Source organism: Uloborus diversus, chromosome 8 (genome assembly GCF_026930045.1).
Source record: "Uloborus diversus isolate 005 chromosome 8, Udiv.v.3.1, whole genome shotgun sequence".
Lineage (NCBI taxonomy): Eukaryota > Metazoa > Arthropoda > Arachnida > Araneae > Uloboridae > Uloborus > Uloborus diversus.
In genome coordinates this window covers 33,705,023-33,724,358 of record NC_072738.1, presented here as the reverse complement: position 1 = coordinate 33,724,358, position 19,336 = coordinate 33,705,023, and the positions used below count along the sequence as shown (strand labels likewise).

At 32.6% G+C, this 19,336-nt stretch overlaps 1 protein-coding gene across 1 annotated transcript in view; it reads right to left on the bottom strand.

Moving 5' to 3' along the window:
• Nucleotides 1-548: 548 nt before the first annotated feature.
• LOC129228010 (DNA excision repair protein ERCC-6-like) overlaps nt 549-19,336 on the bottom strand; it is a 55,173-nt gene continuing 36,385 nt past the window's right edge. Inside the window, exons 13-19 of the mRNA XM_054862638.1 lie at nt 17,167-17,385; nt 16,974-17,084; nt 15,163-15,377; nt 11,785-12,278; nt 10,536-10,658; nt 8,615-8,798; nt 549-1,026 (exon numbers count right to left, since the gene is read on the bottom strand). Of these exons, the coding sequence (XP_054718613.1) occupies nt 549-1,026; nt 8,615-8,798; nt 10,536-10,658; nt 11,785-12,278; nt 15,163-15,377; nt 16,974-17,084; nt 17,167-17,385 (1,824 nt within the window). The remainder of the gene's footprint in view (nt 1,027-8,614; nt 8,799-10,535; nt 10,659-11,784; nt 12,279-15,162; nt 15,378-16,973; nt 17,085-17,166; nt 17,386-19,336) is intronic.

Sequence of the window (19,336 nt, the reverse complement as noted above, 5' to 3'; positions counted from 1 at the left end):
AAATCTTTGAAAAAATTTAGGCTCTCTTTGGAGATGTAGCGAATGTAGTACAACTAATTTTATATGGGAAAAAAAACATTCCTTTTGTTACTCACGTTTTTTTTTTTCAATGTAGTTAAATAATTGTAACTTAATTTTTGTCTAATAAATTAGTAGTCTCAATGAAGTTCATGTTATCGTTGCTCATTTTGGTACACAAATAATTAATACCTAAAAAAGTGTAAAAGGCTGTATCAAGGTGTTAAAGAAAAGTAGAAATCTAGTCTTAAGAGGATGAAAAATCGGCCCAAAGAGAAATTAGGGGAAAATTTAATTCTTTGATTTCAATGCTTTTGTTCTTCTTGTGTGGCCACCCTGCCTACAATATGCACCTTCATGAAAAGGGATGCTTCTGAAAGAAGGAGTGACCAAGTGCCATCTTGTGACAGTCAGACTTTAGCTCAAAAAACCTTATAAATAAATATCGGTGCACTGACACTAAACTTTTCTGAGATTTCTAAATACTTAGCTTTGGTATAAAAGTATGAAAAGAAGCTCTTAAAATAACATTAACGCAGATCCTCTTTGAGCTTCCACACCCCTCTCCCATCACTAGTTCTATGAAAATCACATATGTTGTTAAGCAAGGATTTAAACACAGGGCTCTGTGAAGCTGGCACTCTCTCACGAAAGTGAGCAAGAATTTCACTGGTCGTTGCCTCTCCATCTACTGCACACTGGAAAGCAATGAAGTTCCTGATTTCATCGAGTAACTCGACAGATTTGGGGGAGGCGCATGTATTTGTTGGAGTATGTGTTGAAGACTCCTCATCACTGTCACTTTGCATATCAGTACCAAATACAACGCTTCTCTTCTTAATTGCTGACAGAACATCACTGGAAGAAAGGTCTGTGTTTTTAGGTTTCTTCCCACTAAAGAACTCTTTTTTCTTCCCTTGTGAAGCACTGCTGCTAGAAGCCTTACTGTTAGGGCTGCTGTTAGAAGCTGCAGAGACTGGACGGCTTTTCTTTTGCCCAAATAGTAGCCTAAAAGTTGATAAAATACTTGATGATGTATGAATAAAATTCCAGTGTTAAGAACACAGAAAATAAATACAGTTCATGATTTTTATTATGTCATTCAACTACTTGTAAGGATAAGGGTGATATCCATAAATGTCTTTTCAATATATTTGACCTCTCTCCCCCCCCCAAGACTCAAAATACTACACTTCACCTTACCCCCTTCCTCTCATCATAAGTCAAGCAATAGTATGTAAACATAATGTTGCAAAAAAAAAAAAATGCACATTGTTACACTTGTTACTCCCTCACTCCCCCTTGTCACTAACAGTAACAATTTCATGACCCCCCCCCCTTCCCCCACAAAGTGTGGCATCATTTGTGGACTACTCCTAAGCAATAATTGATTTGAAGATAAAGAGTAATCAACATGAGGAAGGTAAAAATTATCAAACAATTACAGCAAATGAGGAACCTGCATGGTTCGGGTAATCACAGAACGTTGATTGATTTGAATAGTCTTCTACTTAAAACTCCCAAAAATCAACTCAGTTTTTAAAAAACTGACTTGGATTCTTCAAAATTACAGCTTAAAATTAGTAAAAAAAAAACGGAACGAAGCTCATGTGACACAAAAAGAGGAGAAGCATGCACAACGCAGGGTGGCGACAGGAACTGTGTAAAAAAGTTCCCTGACTTTTCCCTGATTTCCCTGATTAAGTTCATCAAATTTCCCTGATTTACGTTACCAATGATAATGGTTTTCTTTCTTTGCTCTACTTGAAATCCATTGTATGTTTGTATAAAACGCAATATTTTAAACGTTTTAAGTTATGTAAAGTTGTTGAACTAAAGATATATTTTTAAAAAATGCTACTTTTTTAATAAAATGGTTTTAAAAAAACATCAAGTCAATTTTTTTGGGGAAAAAAACCCTACAAAACAGTACATTAAATTTTTCTACATGGAAAAATTATAGAAAATTAAAAAAAAAAAAAATACTTTACTTCCAGAAACCACTTAGCATAAGAATTTTAAGAAACTTAGAGCTAAAAAGTAATTAAAATTATTATACTGTTTGAAAACTTAGTTCAAAATAATTGTTGCAAGAATAACAAGTAATAGTGAAAGACTAGAAGTAATGTAGTTATTCTTATATAACTAATTGACATATTTATGCAAAACAGATGAAACCATTTGACATCCATTCATAAGGAGCTTTTCTCTAATCAAGAACATAGGTTATAATGAATGAATGCAGCATTTTAACAATACAAAATTAAAGATATTTACTTAAGTACACAAGTTAACTCTATTTCAAATGATTTCAGTATGCAACGAAAAAAATCTTAGATTGCTTTTGTAACAAACAGCTTTGAAATGCAAGAAAAAAAAGAACAAAAAAAAAGCAATTAGTTAATTTCAAAATATATAAAAGAAGAATACAACTTGGTTATAAAATTAAAGAATCACTCAAGTCTGAAGAAAAGAAAACCTTTATAATCTGCGGTGAAAACAAACAGTATATAACAGCAAAAAACAAAGTTTTTTTAATTGAAAGTTCAATTTTAGCAATTAAATTAAAAACGCAAAGAAGTAATAACTTTTAAGTTTTAATAGTATTAATTCAAAAAACAAAGATTTCTTCTTGAAATCGTGATTACAGTACGCTAATTACTTCGAGACAATGGAATAAAGGCAAAGGAGCTAAGGCATTAATGAAGGCTTCCTCTTTGCCTGTATGGTTGTTTATTTTACGTAGCATTGAAAGCGTAAAAGGAAATTTCAAGCTAGGTAAAATAAACAACCAAACAGACACAGAAGCAATCTTAGGAAGTTCATCCTGTGGTTAATAAGTAAGATTCAATACTTTGACGTTGAGGAAAAAAGATGCACAAATATGCAGCAGTGTATAATCGTACCTCATTAATTTCACTTTTTTTTTTTTGAACAGGTAATTGGCAGAAAATGCGTAGGAATTAGAATACTTAATTTTGTAAAGCAAAAAAAAAAATTTTTTTTTCTTCATAAAATCAATTTTTCTTGACTTTTTGTTATTTTTTCTAAATTCCCTGATATTTCCCTGACTTTTCCCTGATTAATAAAGTTCCCTGACTTTTCCCTGATTTCCCTGATCTGTCGCCACCCTGCAACGTCAAGATTCAGTCTCTGTATTCAGTTCTGCCCCCAATAGAACCGGTTCCGAAGGAGTCGAAACGAAGGGGATAGGAGCGCAGTGTGGTTTGCCGTTTATTGAAAAAAAAGGTGCTCTTATTTTGATCTTCAGAAGAGGAAGAGGTGTATATCTTAGCTGAATCACCCACCCTCAACCCCCGAAATTCCGACAACAAGAAAAGTGACTTTGAATTGAACAACAATATTTTATTCACAAGTAAATTACTTCAAATTGTTTACACAATAAATTAAATACAGAGCATTTTATTGACCTTCTATATGTCATGGGCGTACGGTTTATTGAGACACAACCCCCACCCCCCTTTGAAAAATTCATTTTGCGCTGTACATCATTAACTAATTCAAAATAAAATCACTTTAAAGCATACTTGCCAACCTTCGAAGGAAAAAAAACAGGAGATTTTACTAGAGGTATATAGGTGATTCACCATCGACATATCCTCGCTACAGAATTACTAAATTAAGCTTTTACATAACATGAATACTAAATTTAAAGTGAAATGGGGATTTTTTGCAGATGTAAGCAAATTGGTAGCAGCAAAAGAAATATATACTGCAAAGGAAAAACTAAATAATAAGGAGCGAATTTGCTTAAAGTTTCATACATTCTCCAGTCTCTACCAGAAAAGTAGCTACAAGAAATTAATTACTAAAATCCGAAGGAAAAAAAAGGAAATCAATATATAATGAAAATACGACATGAAATAAGTAGGTATAGGGTAGCACATGTTAAAACAACTTCAAGCATTAAAAATAATTGGAATAATTTCAGGATGCAAAAGGATTGAAATCTGCTGCCATTTTCGGCAAAGCACGTGCTTTGTTGAAAGCTTCTAAAAAATTAATTTTTACTAAATGAGTTATTAATTGGAAAAATTCTTATTCCCCGACATTTGTAGACCAGAAAAGGGCGCCATCTATTGAGAAGAAAGTGAAACTTTTTGATGATTGTCTGAAAAAACTGCAAAAACGGGAGAAAATCATAAAAAAACTGGAAATCGGGAGATGGAAGCAAAAAACGGGAGTCTCCCGTTAAAAACAGTAGAGTTGGCAAGTATGCTTTAAAGTAAAATTTAAAAATTAATAAAGAAAACAAACCCCCCTCTCTATTCTATCACTTTAAGTAAACGCAAAATAATGTTTAACATTTACTTAAAACATGATTCATGATTTTTTTTTTTTTCATTTTCACAAAAATACATGATAATGCTGTGCATAGGTTTTTCAAAAATTCGAAGCCCCTTAGCAAGATTGACCCCAGGCCCAGGGCCTAGTAGACATGTGCCTTAATCAGGCCTGAGGTGACTGTCACAGCTTGCAAAAGATGCTGACATTCATAAAACAGTATTTGTGTTCATTAATGAGGCAGAGCAAATGAACGCTACTTGCCATTTTAACCATGAAAAATAATAACACTCAAAAAATAAATTAAAAAGATATCAAACAAATTGCTAGTGTCAAGCTAGGCAGATACCTCTCCCCGCATGAAATATGGGGGAATAAACCTTCTTAATTTAATACTTTATAACATTAAGCAGATATCAACACTTTACTGTTTTCTATCTTTGTTTGTCAAATTTACACGCTTTTTTTTCCTAATGGGGTTGTTTCCATCAGTCAAAAGTACTACTTTTAATCACTGAAGTTTATAGAACGAAAAAGAAATAACACGGAGCCAGGAAAATCTTTTATTTTCAAAACGTTAAATTTTGAATTAATTTTTCAAAAAGTCCGATTTTTAAAACAAGGTGTGGTTTTTATGACATCAAAAGTGATGAACTTTAGCGCGCACTCCACTGGCGCACTGAATGTTTACGCTTGCTGTCTACATGTTTCCAGGTTATGATAATTCAGAAGCGAATTAAATATTGTGCTCTGCGGTAATGGCATCAGTGAATGGTATTTCATCACTTGCGATGTCATGTGCAGAAGCGTAAAAAAGGAAATTGAATCTGCGCACCGATTAAAATATTTTTTAAGAATATTAAACTTTGTCTAAATTATTTAAAAAATGGTTAAATCCTATGTTTTTAGGCATGCTCTTTCAGGAAAAATTATTTCTTATAAATTTCGGAAACACCTCCATTCTCTTTATATCTTTTTTTATTTTATTTTAGCCAGTTCAAATTGATATTATTGATCTGAAAAATAACACGTAATGTGTTAGGTTAATTAATATTCATCACTTTTGTGCTTTTAAATGCTTATACATGTTTTCAGATTGATTTAAATGCGTAGTGAATTAATTTTTGATTGCTTCTTTTTTATCTGATGTAGTGACATTTTACAGATAAATATAATTTAGTTTTTTAACCGCATTCCTTTTTTTGAAAATTGTTTTTGAAAAGCTAACACTTAATAAATATAAATAAAAGTTTCATTTGCTACTTTTTTAATATTAACTACCTATATAATTCAGATTTTTATTCATTAACAATTAGATTACGAAGACGTTCATCTATTGTGCATTGAAGTTACAACGAACCTACTTAATTTTTCTGGTCGCGCGGGGGGGGGGGGGGGGGGGGGTGGTAACGTCACGTCTTCGTACGACCCGGGTTTTGGATGCAGAAGTTAGAGCAGAGGAAAGTAATACAAATTAATAAATGAAAACTATATTAATCTTTATTGTAACTCCTTTCGAATTTTCTACTTCTTTCACTATGTTTTGAAGTAAAAAGGAAATATTTAATTTAATTTTTAATTTAAAATTTTTGACATTTATCATTTCTTCAATACGTTTCTTCCTCATTTTTATTGTTTGCTCTTAAATTATTTTATTTATTCATTATTACTTTTATTTATGAATTTTGCATACTAGAGATGCAAATCATTCAAAAGGCCTCTTCATTTTTTTTTAAATCTTAAAAATTACTCAAAATTCAAATCGAGACTTTTGATTTCAATAATCGTTTTGAATGCAATTGTTGAAGCAGAGCAAAATGAAATAAATCAATACATGAAAAATAACATTCTATCCTCGAAGAAAATAAACTCGTTTCAATTCGAAGAATTAAAAAATAAATTTAAAAAAAAGGAGAACTGATCAGGGATAGCTTTTGTAAAAAGTAAAACAATTTTATATAATTAATATGCAATTCTGTTAGTTTCTGTAAAGTAACTTTTGCAACAGAAGAGTGAATAACACAGTTTAGCTTTTTTTCTCTCTCTCTCTCATTTTAATAGTGTTGATGGCATTGCACTATTTTTATCTCTTGGTACTCTAAAAATATTCAACTTATGTACCTGAATATTTCAATGAGGTAAAATATAGTACTTGCAGTTCGGCAGTTTGTGCATGTAGCCATCTTGAGAATGATAGCAATGTTCTATACACGCACGTACGTCCAGTGCCAGAAGGAGCGGGAATGAATCTTGACGTCATCAACGGAGATGGGGAAACTAAGGGGGCGGAGCTAATCGGGAGACTTCAAAAATTAATTAAAAAATAACTAGCAGACCGAATGAACTGAAATCGGTGTCTATCGTTATAAAATGGCTTAAAATTTCATTTAAAAAAATTTAAAAAATGCATGCAGGTTCCTCATTGCTATAATAAGATTACAATGGGTTTAATTCATCAGTGTAAAATTTTTCAAAGCATCAATAAAGTGATGAGTGAATGTGCATATTAACTTTGAAATAGCAAAGTGCTGCAATTTTTCGACAATTAGTGCATTACACATGCTGAATTTTATTTCCTCCACATTTTTGCACAATTACCGACTACTTATCATAAATATTTTTTGCACAAAATAAAATTGCAACCTATTTTAAAAAGTAATATTTTTAAGTAAATCTGTTTAATTAAACTCATTAAACAAACAAGAAGAAATCAGCACACTGCATTATGTTCATGAGCTGCATACCTGAAAGTGATTACAGTCATAAGTCTAATTGATTATTTAATCAGTTTTGGGCTTGTTATGAAAAAGGGAATGAGAAGTGATTATATATTTGACTATACGTCTACAAAACTTTCAACATTTCAAAACAAATAAGAAAAAAAAACATAGTAACAAGGAAAATGTTGCAATATATACATCTTAAATAAAGGAAAAAATAAGTTGGAGGGGGGGGGGAGATGAAATTTCTACCTTTTATTTCGTTTGTTCTTTTTCTAAAAAAACAACTATATTTCAAATGTTCTATTAAAGGACTTCTCATATATATTTATGTGTATTTCAGAGCTTTCAACAAACACTGGTCACTTATGCAGGGAAGCTAATCTGCAAAAAATTTCCAGTAGAGAACAAAGCCAGTTCTCAGTTTTTCACTCCAGGCTGCAATCCGATGGGTGAGTTCCTTTTTTTTTCTTTTGTCTGAAACATAAATTCTTGGTTTAAACGTATATTTTTTCATTGACAATAAGCCAAAGTAGGTTATTGGAGAACACAGTAACTTATAACTTATCGAAGTTGATTGAGGTCTTTCAAGAAAGATTCAACCGGTTTTCTCTCACTTTTGCAAAAGATGTCTCAACAACTTGGAGAACTAGAAAATAAGTGTGCATAAGTGTGAAAAGAGGACATGAAATTTTTCTTTTTGCTTTATAAAACACAACTTTTTTTTTTTTTTTTTTTGAACTAAAAAATTGGTTTATATCTAGAAAGCATTGTACAAAACAATAAACCCCCCCGATTACCTGTGAGCAGCTTATCTGCGACCTTTCACACTTTCAAAAAGAAAACAAAATCAATAATTAACTGAATGTAGATAAATGCACACATTTCAACTTATATATTTCAAAATTGATTTTAAAATATTCTTATTGCTTTCTTTCCTCTCCTTTTCAATGACATCAACACTTTAAAGATAGCCAAAACCAAACCGGACTAGTTGAAACCTTATTTTTAGTTCTACACTTCCTCCAGCTGCAGATCTACACCACTTAATCATTTTTAGATCTACTCTATTCACTGATTTTTAGATCTACACTCCTTACAAGCTTTTTGAGTGACCTGAAAAGTCTTGAAAACATTCCCCTCCTGTGCTTTTAGCATGTTTTAGCTTGAACTGTTGCAGTTAATCTGTTTGCATGATTTGATCGCGTATGTGAACAATTCGTTTGCAATAAAGAGCAATATTTTTAAATTTTTGACATGCATTTTTTACATGCAATGTCATTGTTTTAGCTACCGTTAAAATTTAAAATATATGGAAGTGATATTGATCTTTTTAAGATCCTGCATACGCTAGCATCATTTTCACCCAATTTGCAAACTATCTGCGGTTACAGTGTCACCCTGGGCCGCGAATAATCAGGAGTTTTACTGAATGTTCATTCAGAGAAAATACCATTATCAAACATTCATGAAATTCAGCACTAAGCAATGGTACTTGATTACTAGAAGGATTTTAAATAATTTAAAAATAGTTTTTAAAATATAGTCAGTGTTTTTGAAAAAATGTTTACCTTTTTCCTCCATTTTGGCCAGTCCACGTGGGTATTCCTTCAGCAGCCCTCGCACAAAAGCGACGTGACTCTTTCAACACTTTGACTGCTTCTTTTGCTACTCTATTTGCTTCACCCTCCACTATCATATAATCAGCACTGGAAGCATCAACTATAGCATCGTGCTTCAGTGCAGTGTGAACACCTAAAATAGAATGGAAAGAATGCTCAAACTAATAAATAGCTTTAATGCATGTGTCTTATAAAAATACAATTCAACCTTATGACAAGCTTCCTAAATACAAGATCATATTGCGCATGATGATCAGAGTTCATTAACTTATGAAATATGAATTATTATTAACTATTTATAGTTTTACCTAAAACTCCAAATGTTCTTTACACCTAGTTCAAAATGTGTGCTAAACTTTTACCCTTAATATAATTTCCAATCCCAAAAAATATGTATTTATTTATTAATCCATTTCAAAAAGCTGCCAAACTTCGGAAATGAAACAAAAAGCTAAATACAATTGATAAAACACACTAGAAATAATACATATGCTTTAATCCCCCCCCCCCCCTCCCACTTCATTCACAAAACATTTTTATGAAGAAGCAGTTCAAAAAAGAAAAAAGTTTAATAAAGTAAAGTGACAAAACCTATGAATAAACAGGGGGGAAAAAATCAAATTACTGATTACACACAATTTTATACTGACTGACCCTGCATAAAAGTAAAACACCGTTAATATGTTTCTTTTTTATTATTTAAACGTTTCTTTCATTGGTCCCGGTTGAGCCCCATTGCATATTAACGTATACCTATTACAGTCTGACCCCAGTTTAACGAACCACTATTTAAAAAATTTGGCAATTTTCCTTTTTCCCCCGACTAAACTGAAGGCAAAAACCCCTATTTACCGAACAATAAACCCAAAATTAACAAATTATTTTAACAGCCCAAAAAATTTTTTTTTTGTTAACTTGAATTAGGAAATATTGGATTGTTTTCCGAATGATACATCCATCTTATCCGAAAGAGAAAAAGAATTTCTTCGAATCAGCCATTTTTAACGGGCGAGGGGGAAACAAACGAATAGCGATTCTGATGCAGATAATGAAGCTCCCATTAAAAGTGTTACTTTTTAAAATGCTTTACATGGCCTGGAAACTGTAAAAAACATATTACACACAGCAGGCTGTAAATGGCACAGTATTTTCGTCTCTCCATAAAGTCGAAAGAGAACTATTTGGAGTCAAGTATTGAGGAAATTGTCAAACATCTACCAGTACTTTAAAATTACAAATTAAAGAGTGAAAAAAAGTCGCAGAATGCTGAATAAAAAGTGTACACTTCTAATCATGGATATCTTTGTGCAGTTGCTTATTAGGGCTTTTAGATAAGGTAAGTGGTTTTTTTTTTCTCACCCTGATATTACGAATAGCCCCGATTTGACGCATAAAAGTTTCGGTCCCGATGAATTCGTTAAATCAGGGTCCGACTGTATAAGTTTTTTCATACATTCCTTTCATACAGTCCCTTCAAAAACATATGATTAGTGATGGTTAGTTTTAAATAGACACTTAATAACTTGTGACTCTAGGTAACGTTTTGTCAATTGAATATTCACAAAAGTTGTTGGGTTTTGTACAGTTACTACTCTTTTATGTCATCTCTTATGTTTTTATAAACTTCTCTTTAGTTTTATAGCAATAACAGAGTATTCTCTACACACTTTCACACATGCGTCATCATGGAATCCCATTTTTCATGAACAGTCCACCATGTGTTAGGGTTCAGATGATGCCACAGAGAGCCTTAACCATAGTAAGACATTATTGCACAACAAAATTTACATAAGATAAAATTTAAAACTTGGTTAAGAATTATAAAACTTCAAGTCAGCATATTTGTTTGAAAAAGTAAAATAAAAATTACCTGAAGTTTTAAACAATTTGCTAAGAACATAATCATCCTGCGTAGCATTCAATTCAGATTCATCTTGAGGTGGTTTGTAAGTGTCTGTTTTTACCACAAAGTCAATTTTCTCACCATCAACCCCTGAAAAAGATAAACAATTAAGGGTATTTAAAATAGTTTCAAAGTATGTCATCCCTTTCTCTCTGCTTACAAGAACGTTATCTATTGTCCTTTCTTTTTAACTAAATATCAATGTTAGGTTAGTAAAAAAAATTCTCAACACAAATATTTTTTTAACTAAAATATGATTCATCAATAATATTCGTTCAAAATATAGAAATAGTGACATTACTTTCAGCACTTTTTCATATCATAAGCAACTAGTAAACAATACAACAGCTATAATTAAGAACAAGAAAAACGTTTTTAATCAGGTAAAAGCTTTCGATACAAAGAGGTTGCTTGTTAAACTTAGCAAAGTATTGTGTTCCCACGCTTCAGGATTACAAACCCCTTTTTCAATGCAGTCAATCTGCCTTTTTCGGAGGCAGATTGACTCTGAAACGTTCATCTGCAATTATTTGAATATTTTGGACTTTAACACTGTTTTAGAGAATTTTATTTTCAGTAATGGCTTTATTTCAATGAAAGATCATGAAATATCTGCTCTTAACTTCTTTTCAATACAGTCAATGTTTACATATGATGGGCAAAGAAGCAAAGGGTGCCAAAACTAAAACTTTGGGCATAACTAGTACAAATGTTAGGAGAAACTTTCATCTGTTTTGGAACAAGAGATTGGGAAATTGAAAAATTGATTGACTGCCAGCTGAAGTATAATCATCTCTGAGGGGTACAGTTTTAAGTAGGTGTAGAAATTTAGCTCTTATGTTGACTAAACTGGTAGTACTTTTTGAATTCAGCATCTCAAGTTACAAAAAGAAAGAAAGAATTATTCAACACACTTTTGGAATATAATATCATAAGAGGAAAAATATCATTATAAAAACTTTAAAAAGTTAGGTTACTTCAAGCTTAATTGAGGCAGTGAGAAGCAAAGCGAAGTAAGTGCCAAATTAAAAATTTGGAGATAACCAGTACAAATAGTAGGTGAACCTCTCCTCTATTTTATTTACGCATTTTATTCAAAACTTGAAAATATCCCCTTACATCCCTTTGCTTCTCGCTGCTTAAGTTGTCCTTGTGATCTTAAAATAGCATGGGGAAAGAGTTTAGCATACACACATAATAATCAAAATAAAATTACTTGAAGCCTTTCTTTTCTTAGCTCGTTTCCTTGGACTATCTTTCGAAACTTGTTCTGATGATGCCTGACTTTTATGCTTTTTACCATCAGGAGTATCAGACTTTTTCTTACTTTCTTCACTCACCCCTGGCAACGGGTTTTCTGTAACAGTGGAAGGCTCACTCTTTTTCATACTAATCTCTGAAGCTAGTTTCCTTGCCAGTTGTTTCATTTTTTCCAATTTTTCTGCACTGAATTTTACAGCTGATGCATCGGCTTTTTGAGGCTGGACAGCAGAATCTTTCTCAGCTTGTGAGGGCTGTTGTTGCGGGGCATGTACTTTTTTCTTTACTTTGATTTCAGACCCCGTCCCAGCAAAAATTGCACTTGTTTCTGTACCTTGTTTTCCAACTTCACTGAAAGTGAAAAGTTCGTACAAATCATTGCTCTTGAAGAAACGACGTTGCCTTGGATCCTTTAACACTCTGTTTGTAACAAACTGCTTGAATATTTGCCTAAAAATTTTATAGAAAATAAGACAATAAATTAATTTGTTATGTATATGCATTGTTTGAATAATAATTATAAATAGAAAAATTAGATTCAGTTCAAGTGTACATAAAATTAAGTAAAAATTCTTCTTTTTATGACATGAGTAATATCATGATTTGCACAGAAAATTGGGGATTTTTTTGCAAAGGGTATTCCAAGAACTTTTTGAGAATAAAAAGAGCTTTTTCAAAGACAAGTTAGGACTATTTAAAAGCACGATTTTCTTTCTTTTTTTTTTTAAACCTGATTCAGTTCCAGTTTTCATAGAGATCTTAGCATTAGGTAAAGCCTTTTACACCAGGCTATAAAAGCTTGAAAATTAATCTTTAATAGTGTGGACAAAAAGGATCTGACTGACTACCACCGACCTAAAATAAAAATAAAAGAGTAATACTTAAAAAATAAAAACTAATGTAAAGCAATCAGTAATTCAAAAAATTTCAAAATTCATTTGAAAATTTTGTTTCTATGAGGCTATTAGGAAATATATGACAAAATATTTTCTCGATGTTTGTTTGCTTCATATAAGCCACGATTTTTGAAATTTTAATACCCACAAATGCTTAACATTTAATGTATCGTTTTTAACCGCAAGTAGTTTCAAGAGAGCCACTATTTGAAGCAGTAAATTCGGCATATAACACTCTGCTTGCTGAGGTCAATTATTTAACTACTTAAATGAAAATATAAAAAATAAATAAATAAACTATTAATTTTTTTAAAAGCAGATTTAAGGGAGCATATGTTAAAATAGGTTCCAACTTTGGAAATAACTGAAAAATTTTACAAGATGCACAAGAATTGAAATCTCTAACACTGCATGTGATTTTTGGCAAAGCAGGAGCTCAATGTTGGCAAGTTTCCCAAAATAATATTTTTATTAAATGAGTAAAATCCAGTTAAGTGAAAGTCTTAAAGAAGTCAATTCCTCCAATCTACTAAATTTGAAGGTGGGTTTACAACAGAAAAAAAAGGGGGTTCCCCAAAAATAGGATTTACTCAGAAGGAGGAGGTATTTACGGTTGATGCAAATTAAACCAAAATCAATCAAAGTTAACTATGATACCAGCCTCATCCTCCCAACACGGCTACAATACAGGGTGGTCCCGAATTCATGGTACAAACTTTAATGGTAGGTACAGGACATTGTAACAAGGATTTATTGTATAGGAATGTATAGTCGCAAGTGACATGGTTAGGCGTAAACAGGGGAAATAACGGCCGAAAGGAAAAACAAAGATTTTATTGAAATCGTTGTTGGCAAGTGTCATATTTACAGTAAGTGTTCAAAATTGCGTCCACCATTAGCGATACATGCTTGACAGTGTCGGTGCAGCAATTGGCGTACACGTTCAAAGATGCCTGGTATTTCACGCACACGTGCAGCAGCAACAGATATGCGAGTGACGAGATCCTCATCTGAGTCAACTGGAGTCTCATAAACAAGACTCTTTAGATGTCCCCATAAAAAGTAATCGAGGCTCGAGAAATCGGGAGATCGAGGTGGCCAAGGGACTGGTCCACCACGCCCAATCCATCTAGCACCAAACGTGGCATTCAGGTAATTCCGTACATCAATGCTGAAGTGTGCTGGCGCCCCATCGTGCTGAAACCACATGCGGTTACGAATGGCGATCGGAACATCATGCAGCAGTTGTGGTAACACTTCTTGCAGAAAAATAAGATAGCTTCCGCCACTGAGTCGCGTGGGTAGTAAGTATGGGCCAATCAAAAAGTCGTTCACAATACCAGCCCACACATTAATACTGAAACATTGTTGAAACGCATGTGGACGCGTTGCATGTGGATTATCGGTTGCCCACACATAGGAATTGTGCGCATTAAAGACACCCTCGCATGAAAATGTCGCTTCATCTGTAAATAGCACATGACCTACGAAATCCGGCTGCAACGCACATTGCTGCAACACCCACTGGCAGAAGTTCACGCGAAGAGGATAATCTGCCGGATTCAATGCTTGTACTTTCTGAAAATGGAAGGGGTGTAAGCGATTTTCCTTTAACACTCTGCATACAGTCTGATGACTCAAACCTACGTCACGCGCAACAGTTCTTGTGCTTGACTCGGGTCTATCAGCCACAATATTCAAGATGCTTTCTTCCAGCCTTGGAGTGCGTACAGCTCTTAATCAACCAGCGTCATGTCTGTTGACGTCGAACGCATCTGTTTCACAAAGTTGACGATGTAACCGTTGAAAAATTCTATGATTCGGCATTCGTCGATTAGGATAATCCGCGCGATACATTCGTAACGCAGCTCTGGCGTTACCATTTGCACGGCCGTACATGTAATGCATGTCTGCATACGTAAAGTCACCCATCGTCTACGGCAGCACAATTGTGAATGGCGCTTTTCCCTACTGCGATGCATCATGTTCAACGGCAGCTAGAGATCTACTGCCCTCTACCGGCAGTGATACCAACCGATCACTCCATTTCTCTTTCCTTTTATTTCCCCTGTTTACGCCTTACCGCGTCACTTGCGACTATACATTCCTATACAATAAATCCTTGTTACAATGTCCTGTTTGTACCATTAAAGTTTGTACCATGAATTACCACCCTGTATTTAAATCTAAAAAGAAAAGTTGTATTAGATGCACTTAAATTTTGAGGCAAACGTTTACTCCTGATTAGCACCATACTTTCCATGGGGAGAGCATTCTTTGATGATGTCTTATAAAAGCCAATTTTGTACGTTTATTCCCAATTTGAAAAGGAAAATAACAAAAATACAGCATCAAACATTAATTTACCAAACAAGCTTCAGATTCTTTTCCAGAGAAATATAATTTTATAGACAATTCACAACATCAAATGTACTAACCTATGATATATCTTTTCTTCAATGGTTCCTGCAGTGAGAAGGCGATAGATAGTAACTTGTTTTTCTTGTCCAATCCTCCAAGCTCTCTCCCGAGCCTGAGCATCTGTACTTGGATTCCAATCTGGATCATAAATTACTACTCTGTCTGCTCCTGTCAGATTCACTCCAAGCCCTCCCACACGTGTGGTGAGTAAAAACACAAAAATGTTTTTGTCCTGATGTCAACAACAAAAAAAAAAAAGGTAAAAGTACACAAATGGAAAATACAATAAATAATTATTCATCATAAAAAGCAAAAACCTTTAAAAGATGAGCTAAATGTTCAAAAAAAAATTATTATTTGGTGTTTTTGTTATAAAATCCAGGAAAAAGAGCTCCAATAATGAAAGGGAAAAAAATATTTAACATGAATTCACATATGGCACATTCTCACGCAAAAGTTTGAACTTCATTTATTATGGAAATGAATTTTTAAAAAAAATGAATATTTTTATGGATCTTTTACAATGACAGGGTCACTTAACTAATAGTGAATTACTCACTCCCCCCCCCCCTATATTAGGGGAAATGGAGGTAAAGAATTCTTTCTTGGGGGGGGGGGGAGGCAGCTCATAGCAACTAGAAACTATTTAGCTTATTTTCATTAGTTCTTTCTATATTTATAATTACTTAACATTCAATTTTTTTTTCTTTTTTTTTTCAGGGTATTATGTCATATTTAAATGAGTTTGAAAAAGTAAGGTTAATGGAATTGTCTCATAAGATCAAAGAAAAATTTAAAAACAATAAAATTTAAATTTAACATCTGAGAGTTTTCTCTTACACTAAAATTACTTTGAATGTCATTCAATGTATAAAAAAGGGTTAGTTTACCAGTTTTTGAATATTTAAATTTGTTCACAATTCGGTTGCTGAATATTGAAGTATTTAGTGAAATCGAATATTTGGTTTGTTTACCGAATATGCAGTATACCGAATACCAACTGAATTTTAAAAGTTTGAATCACGAAAAAAAATTAGTGAAAAAATAATAAATCTAACATTTTGTACGGACTCTGGTTCCCTTGACTAATATTGAGGGAAATAATTTCCATTGAAAAATAATTCAACGCAAAACATTTGAAAAATTTGTGACAAAAACTCAAGGAGATATTTGAGCTCAAAATTTTAACGGACTATGAAGAAAATGACATTGGAACTTATCGCCCATTCAGAAGAATCACACATTGTTGAAGTAAAAAATATTTTTCATTACTATTGAAAGATAAACACAAATATTATGTTATGATATGCAAAAACAAATAACAAAATAACAAAAGCTCGTAGAATTGGGGGGGGGGGGGGGAATTGCTTCCTATGCACGCATATAATTTTATAATTTTAAACCTTTTTAAGCTGCTATATTTTCCCCTTAATACCATATTAAAAGTTATGATTTTGTATTTTTTCATTTTTTCATTTTTTTTTTTTTTTTTTTCCTTTTTGATAATTTTTGCAATTGGAAGAATAGAATGCATCTAGGACAAACAGTTGCAGAAATATAGATCTTGCAGGTTAAACGGGGACACGCTCTATATACATTTTATAACAACATAGTAAAATATTTAAATTGAAAATTTGCTAGAAATACTGGCTGCTATTATGTGAATAAACACAATATTTTATCTAAATGATAAAATGTGAAAAGGTCTTCTAAATCTTAGAACATCACACGTTAAAAATTTAAAGTAATTTTGCAATCAGTCAACTAGATATGACAATAGTTTCAGTTTCATTTCTAGTTTAAATAATGTATGTAAATTATTACTTACAGAATTAAATTTGGTGATTGCTGGCTGCCTTGAAGAAATTGATGTACTACCGTCCATTTTCATGTACGTATATCCTCTGCTTTTTACAAATATTTCTAATATTTCCATCATCTGTAAAATTGTTTCCAAAATTGTTAATGACTGAATTAAATATAATTAATAAAATTACTTTGAGGGGCTGAAAACATAATACCTGTCTACTTTGTGTAAAAAGCAAAACTCGATGCTTTTGTTTGTGCCATAAACGTAACAAAGCTTCGACAACAATCATTTTCCCTGATCTTTTATAGTATCCATATTTTTCTTCTTCACTCAGAAGACTTAGGTCAGTGTCTTTGAATATCTTAGGGCCTCCATCAAAGATATCAGGATGATTACATATTTTTCTCAGATTAATAAGGCCAACAAAAACCTGCAATAAAATTCAAAAGAAGTGAGTAAGAGGAAGAAACATAGAATTAAACTTTATTATACAGCTGAATCAAGGGTTATTTGGTGCAGGAAAATAGTTTCAGTACAGCTTTTCTGGAAAGGTTAATTCTTCTTTCAAGTAAAATTGGTACTGATTCAAAATTCAACTACACACAAACCTGTTTTCATGCAACCTTTTATTATGCTTATTTTTTTTTTTTTTTTTTTTTTTGTGGTATATTAAAATTTCAATCAGATAGGAATTTCATTGACGAAATTATTTTTAAAAAGAGTCCAAAGTAGTAAAACTTTTTTAATGCAGTCCCTATCCACTGCATAAAAAAAATATTTTTTAACTGTGTTGCAAAAACAACTTTTTGAAGCTACTTGTGAAGTTTCGAACAATTTTTTAATGCGGTCCCTACACATCACATAAAAACAAGTTTGGGTGTATTCCTCATTGGTATACCGGTACTGGAAAAATTATGAATTCACCCCAATGATGGTTTTTTTGTTCCCCAAGGTCAGACTGGTCATAAAAGGAAAATTATAGAGAAAATTAACTTTTATTGTAATATTTAGATGTATCATTCAGCTATTGCCGCACAAAGTCACCATTTCAATAGTAACTTTTGTCGCAGCGTAGCACCATATTCCCCAAACTTTGTTGGAGAAGCATGGTTGTCAACAATTCAAGATGAAAATTAGGGAAACATATGCATAAAATTTGGAAGATTTTGCAATGATGAATCTTCTTTACTAATAATAAAGCTGAATGTCCTCTGTCCAGATCTCTGTCTGTCAGGATCTCTGTGACGCGCATAGCGCCTAGACCGTTCAGCCAATTTTCATGAAATTTGGCACAAAGTTAGTTTGTACCATGGGGGTGTGCACCTCGAAGCGATTTTTCAAAAATTCGATGTGGTTCTTTTTCTATTCCAATTTTAAGAACAAAATGATGGACGAGTAAATTACGAAATTATCATAACGTGGAACCGTAACATGGGCACAAGCCAATTGGCGAGAAATTCACCATACATTATTTGTAAATACACATGCGAACCAGAAGACCTTTTAATTTTTCTAGTACGGGCAAAGCCGTGCGGGGTACCACTAGTTTAACAATAAAAGAATGACTGCAAAAGGGGTCTAAAGAAGTTAAGTAGAAATTTCTTAAATTAAGCTTGTATAGGACACGAAATTTACAACTTTTAGGGTAAAAAAATGTTTTCAAAGAGGTATAAGTTTGTTTTTTCTAGAAAATAAACATTCCTTGCCAAAGGTTAAAAATTAGAAAGCTAAAGGAAAAAAATCGGGAACAATTAATTGCATTTTTTGGGAAATAACAGTTTTAAAAAGAAGGAAAGTTTAAATGTTTCAAAAAAGAGATTCAATATATCAAATCAATGAAAAATCCCATTTTCAGGGAATTTTGCTTTTTGATAAAAATTCAAGAAATATTTATTTTATTGAGAATCTCGGGGGAAAAACATCAAAATTCAGGGCTCTCCTTAATGAATCAAGCGAGTTGGCAATTATGTAGAAGGTAGTGGCCTGGTCTTACAGCCATGGTGCCATATTTTGAAAATTATATTATAATTTGGGTTGCTCAAATGGAGAGATGTTGAAAAGAAAGAGGGGAACTTGTCTCAAAGATGCTAAAATTTTAAAATTGAACCATCAAGAAAATTAGTTTTAATTTCTTCAAAAAGAGAAATACTTGATGGAAAATGTCAACTTCTACTTCAAATTGTTACCACATATAAATTCCGCATGAGCATTTCCCTAAAATAAAGAACCAACTTTAACAAAACTCAGCATGGACATTAAGAATATATTTAACAAAGAAGATATTACCTAGAGAGAATCATAAGTAATAGAAATGTAATAGTCTAATTGTTCATGGAATAGTGCTAAACTGATGACTACATAAGCAGTTAAATGTACAAAAC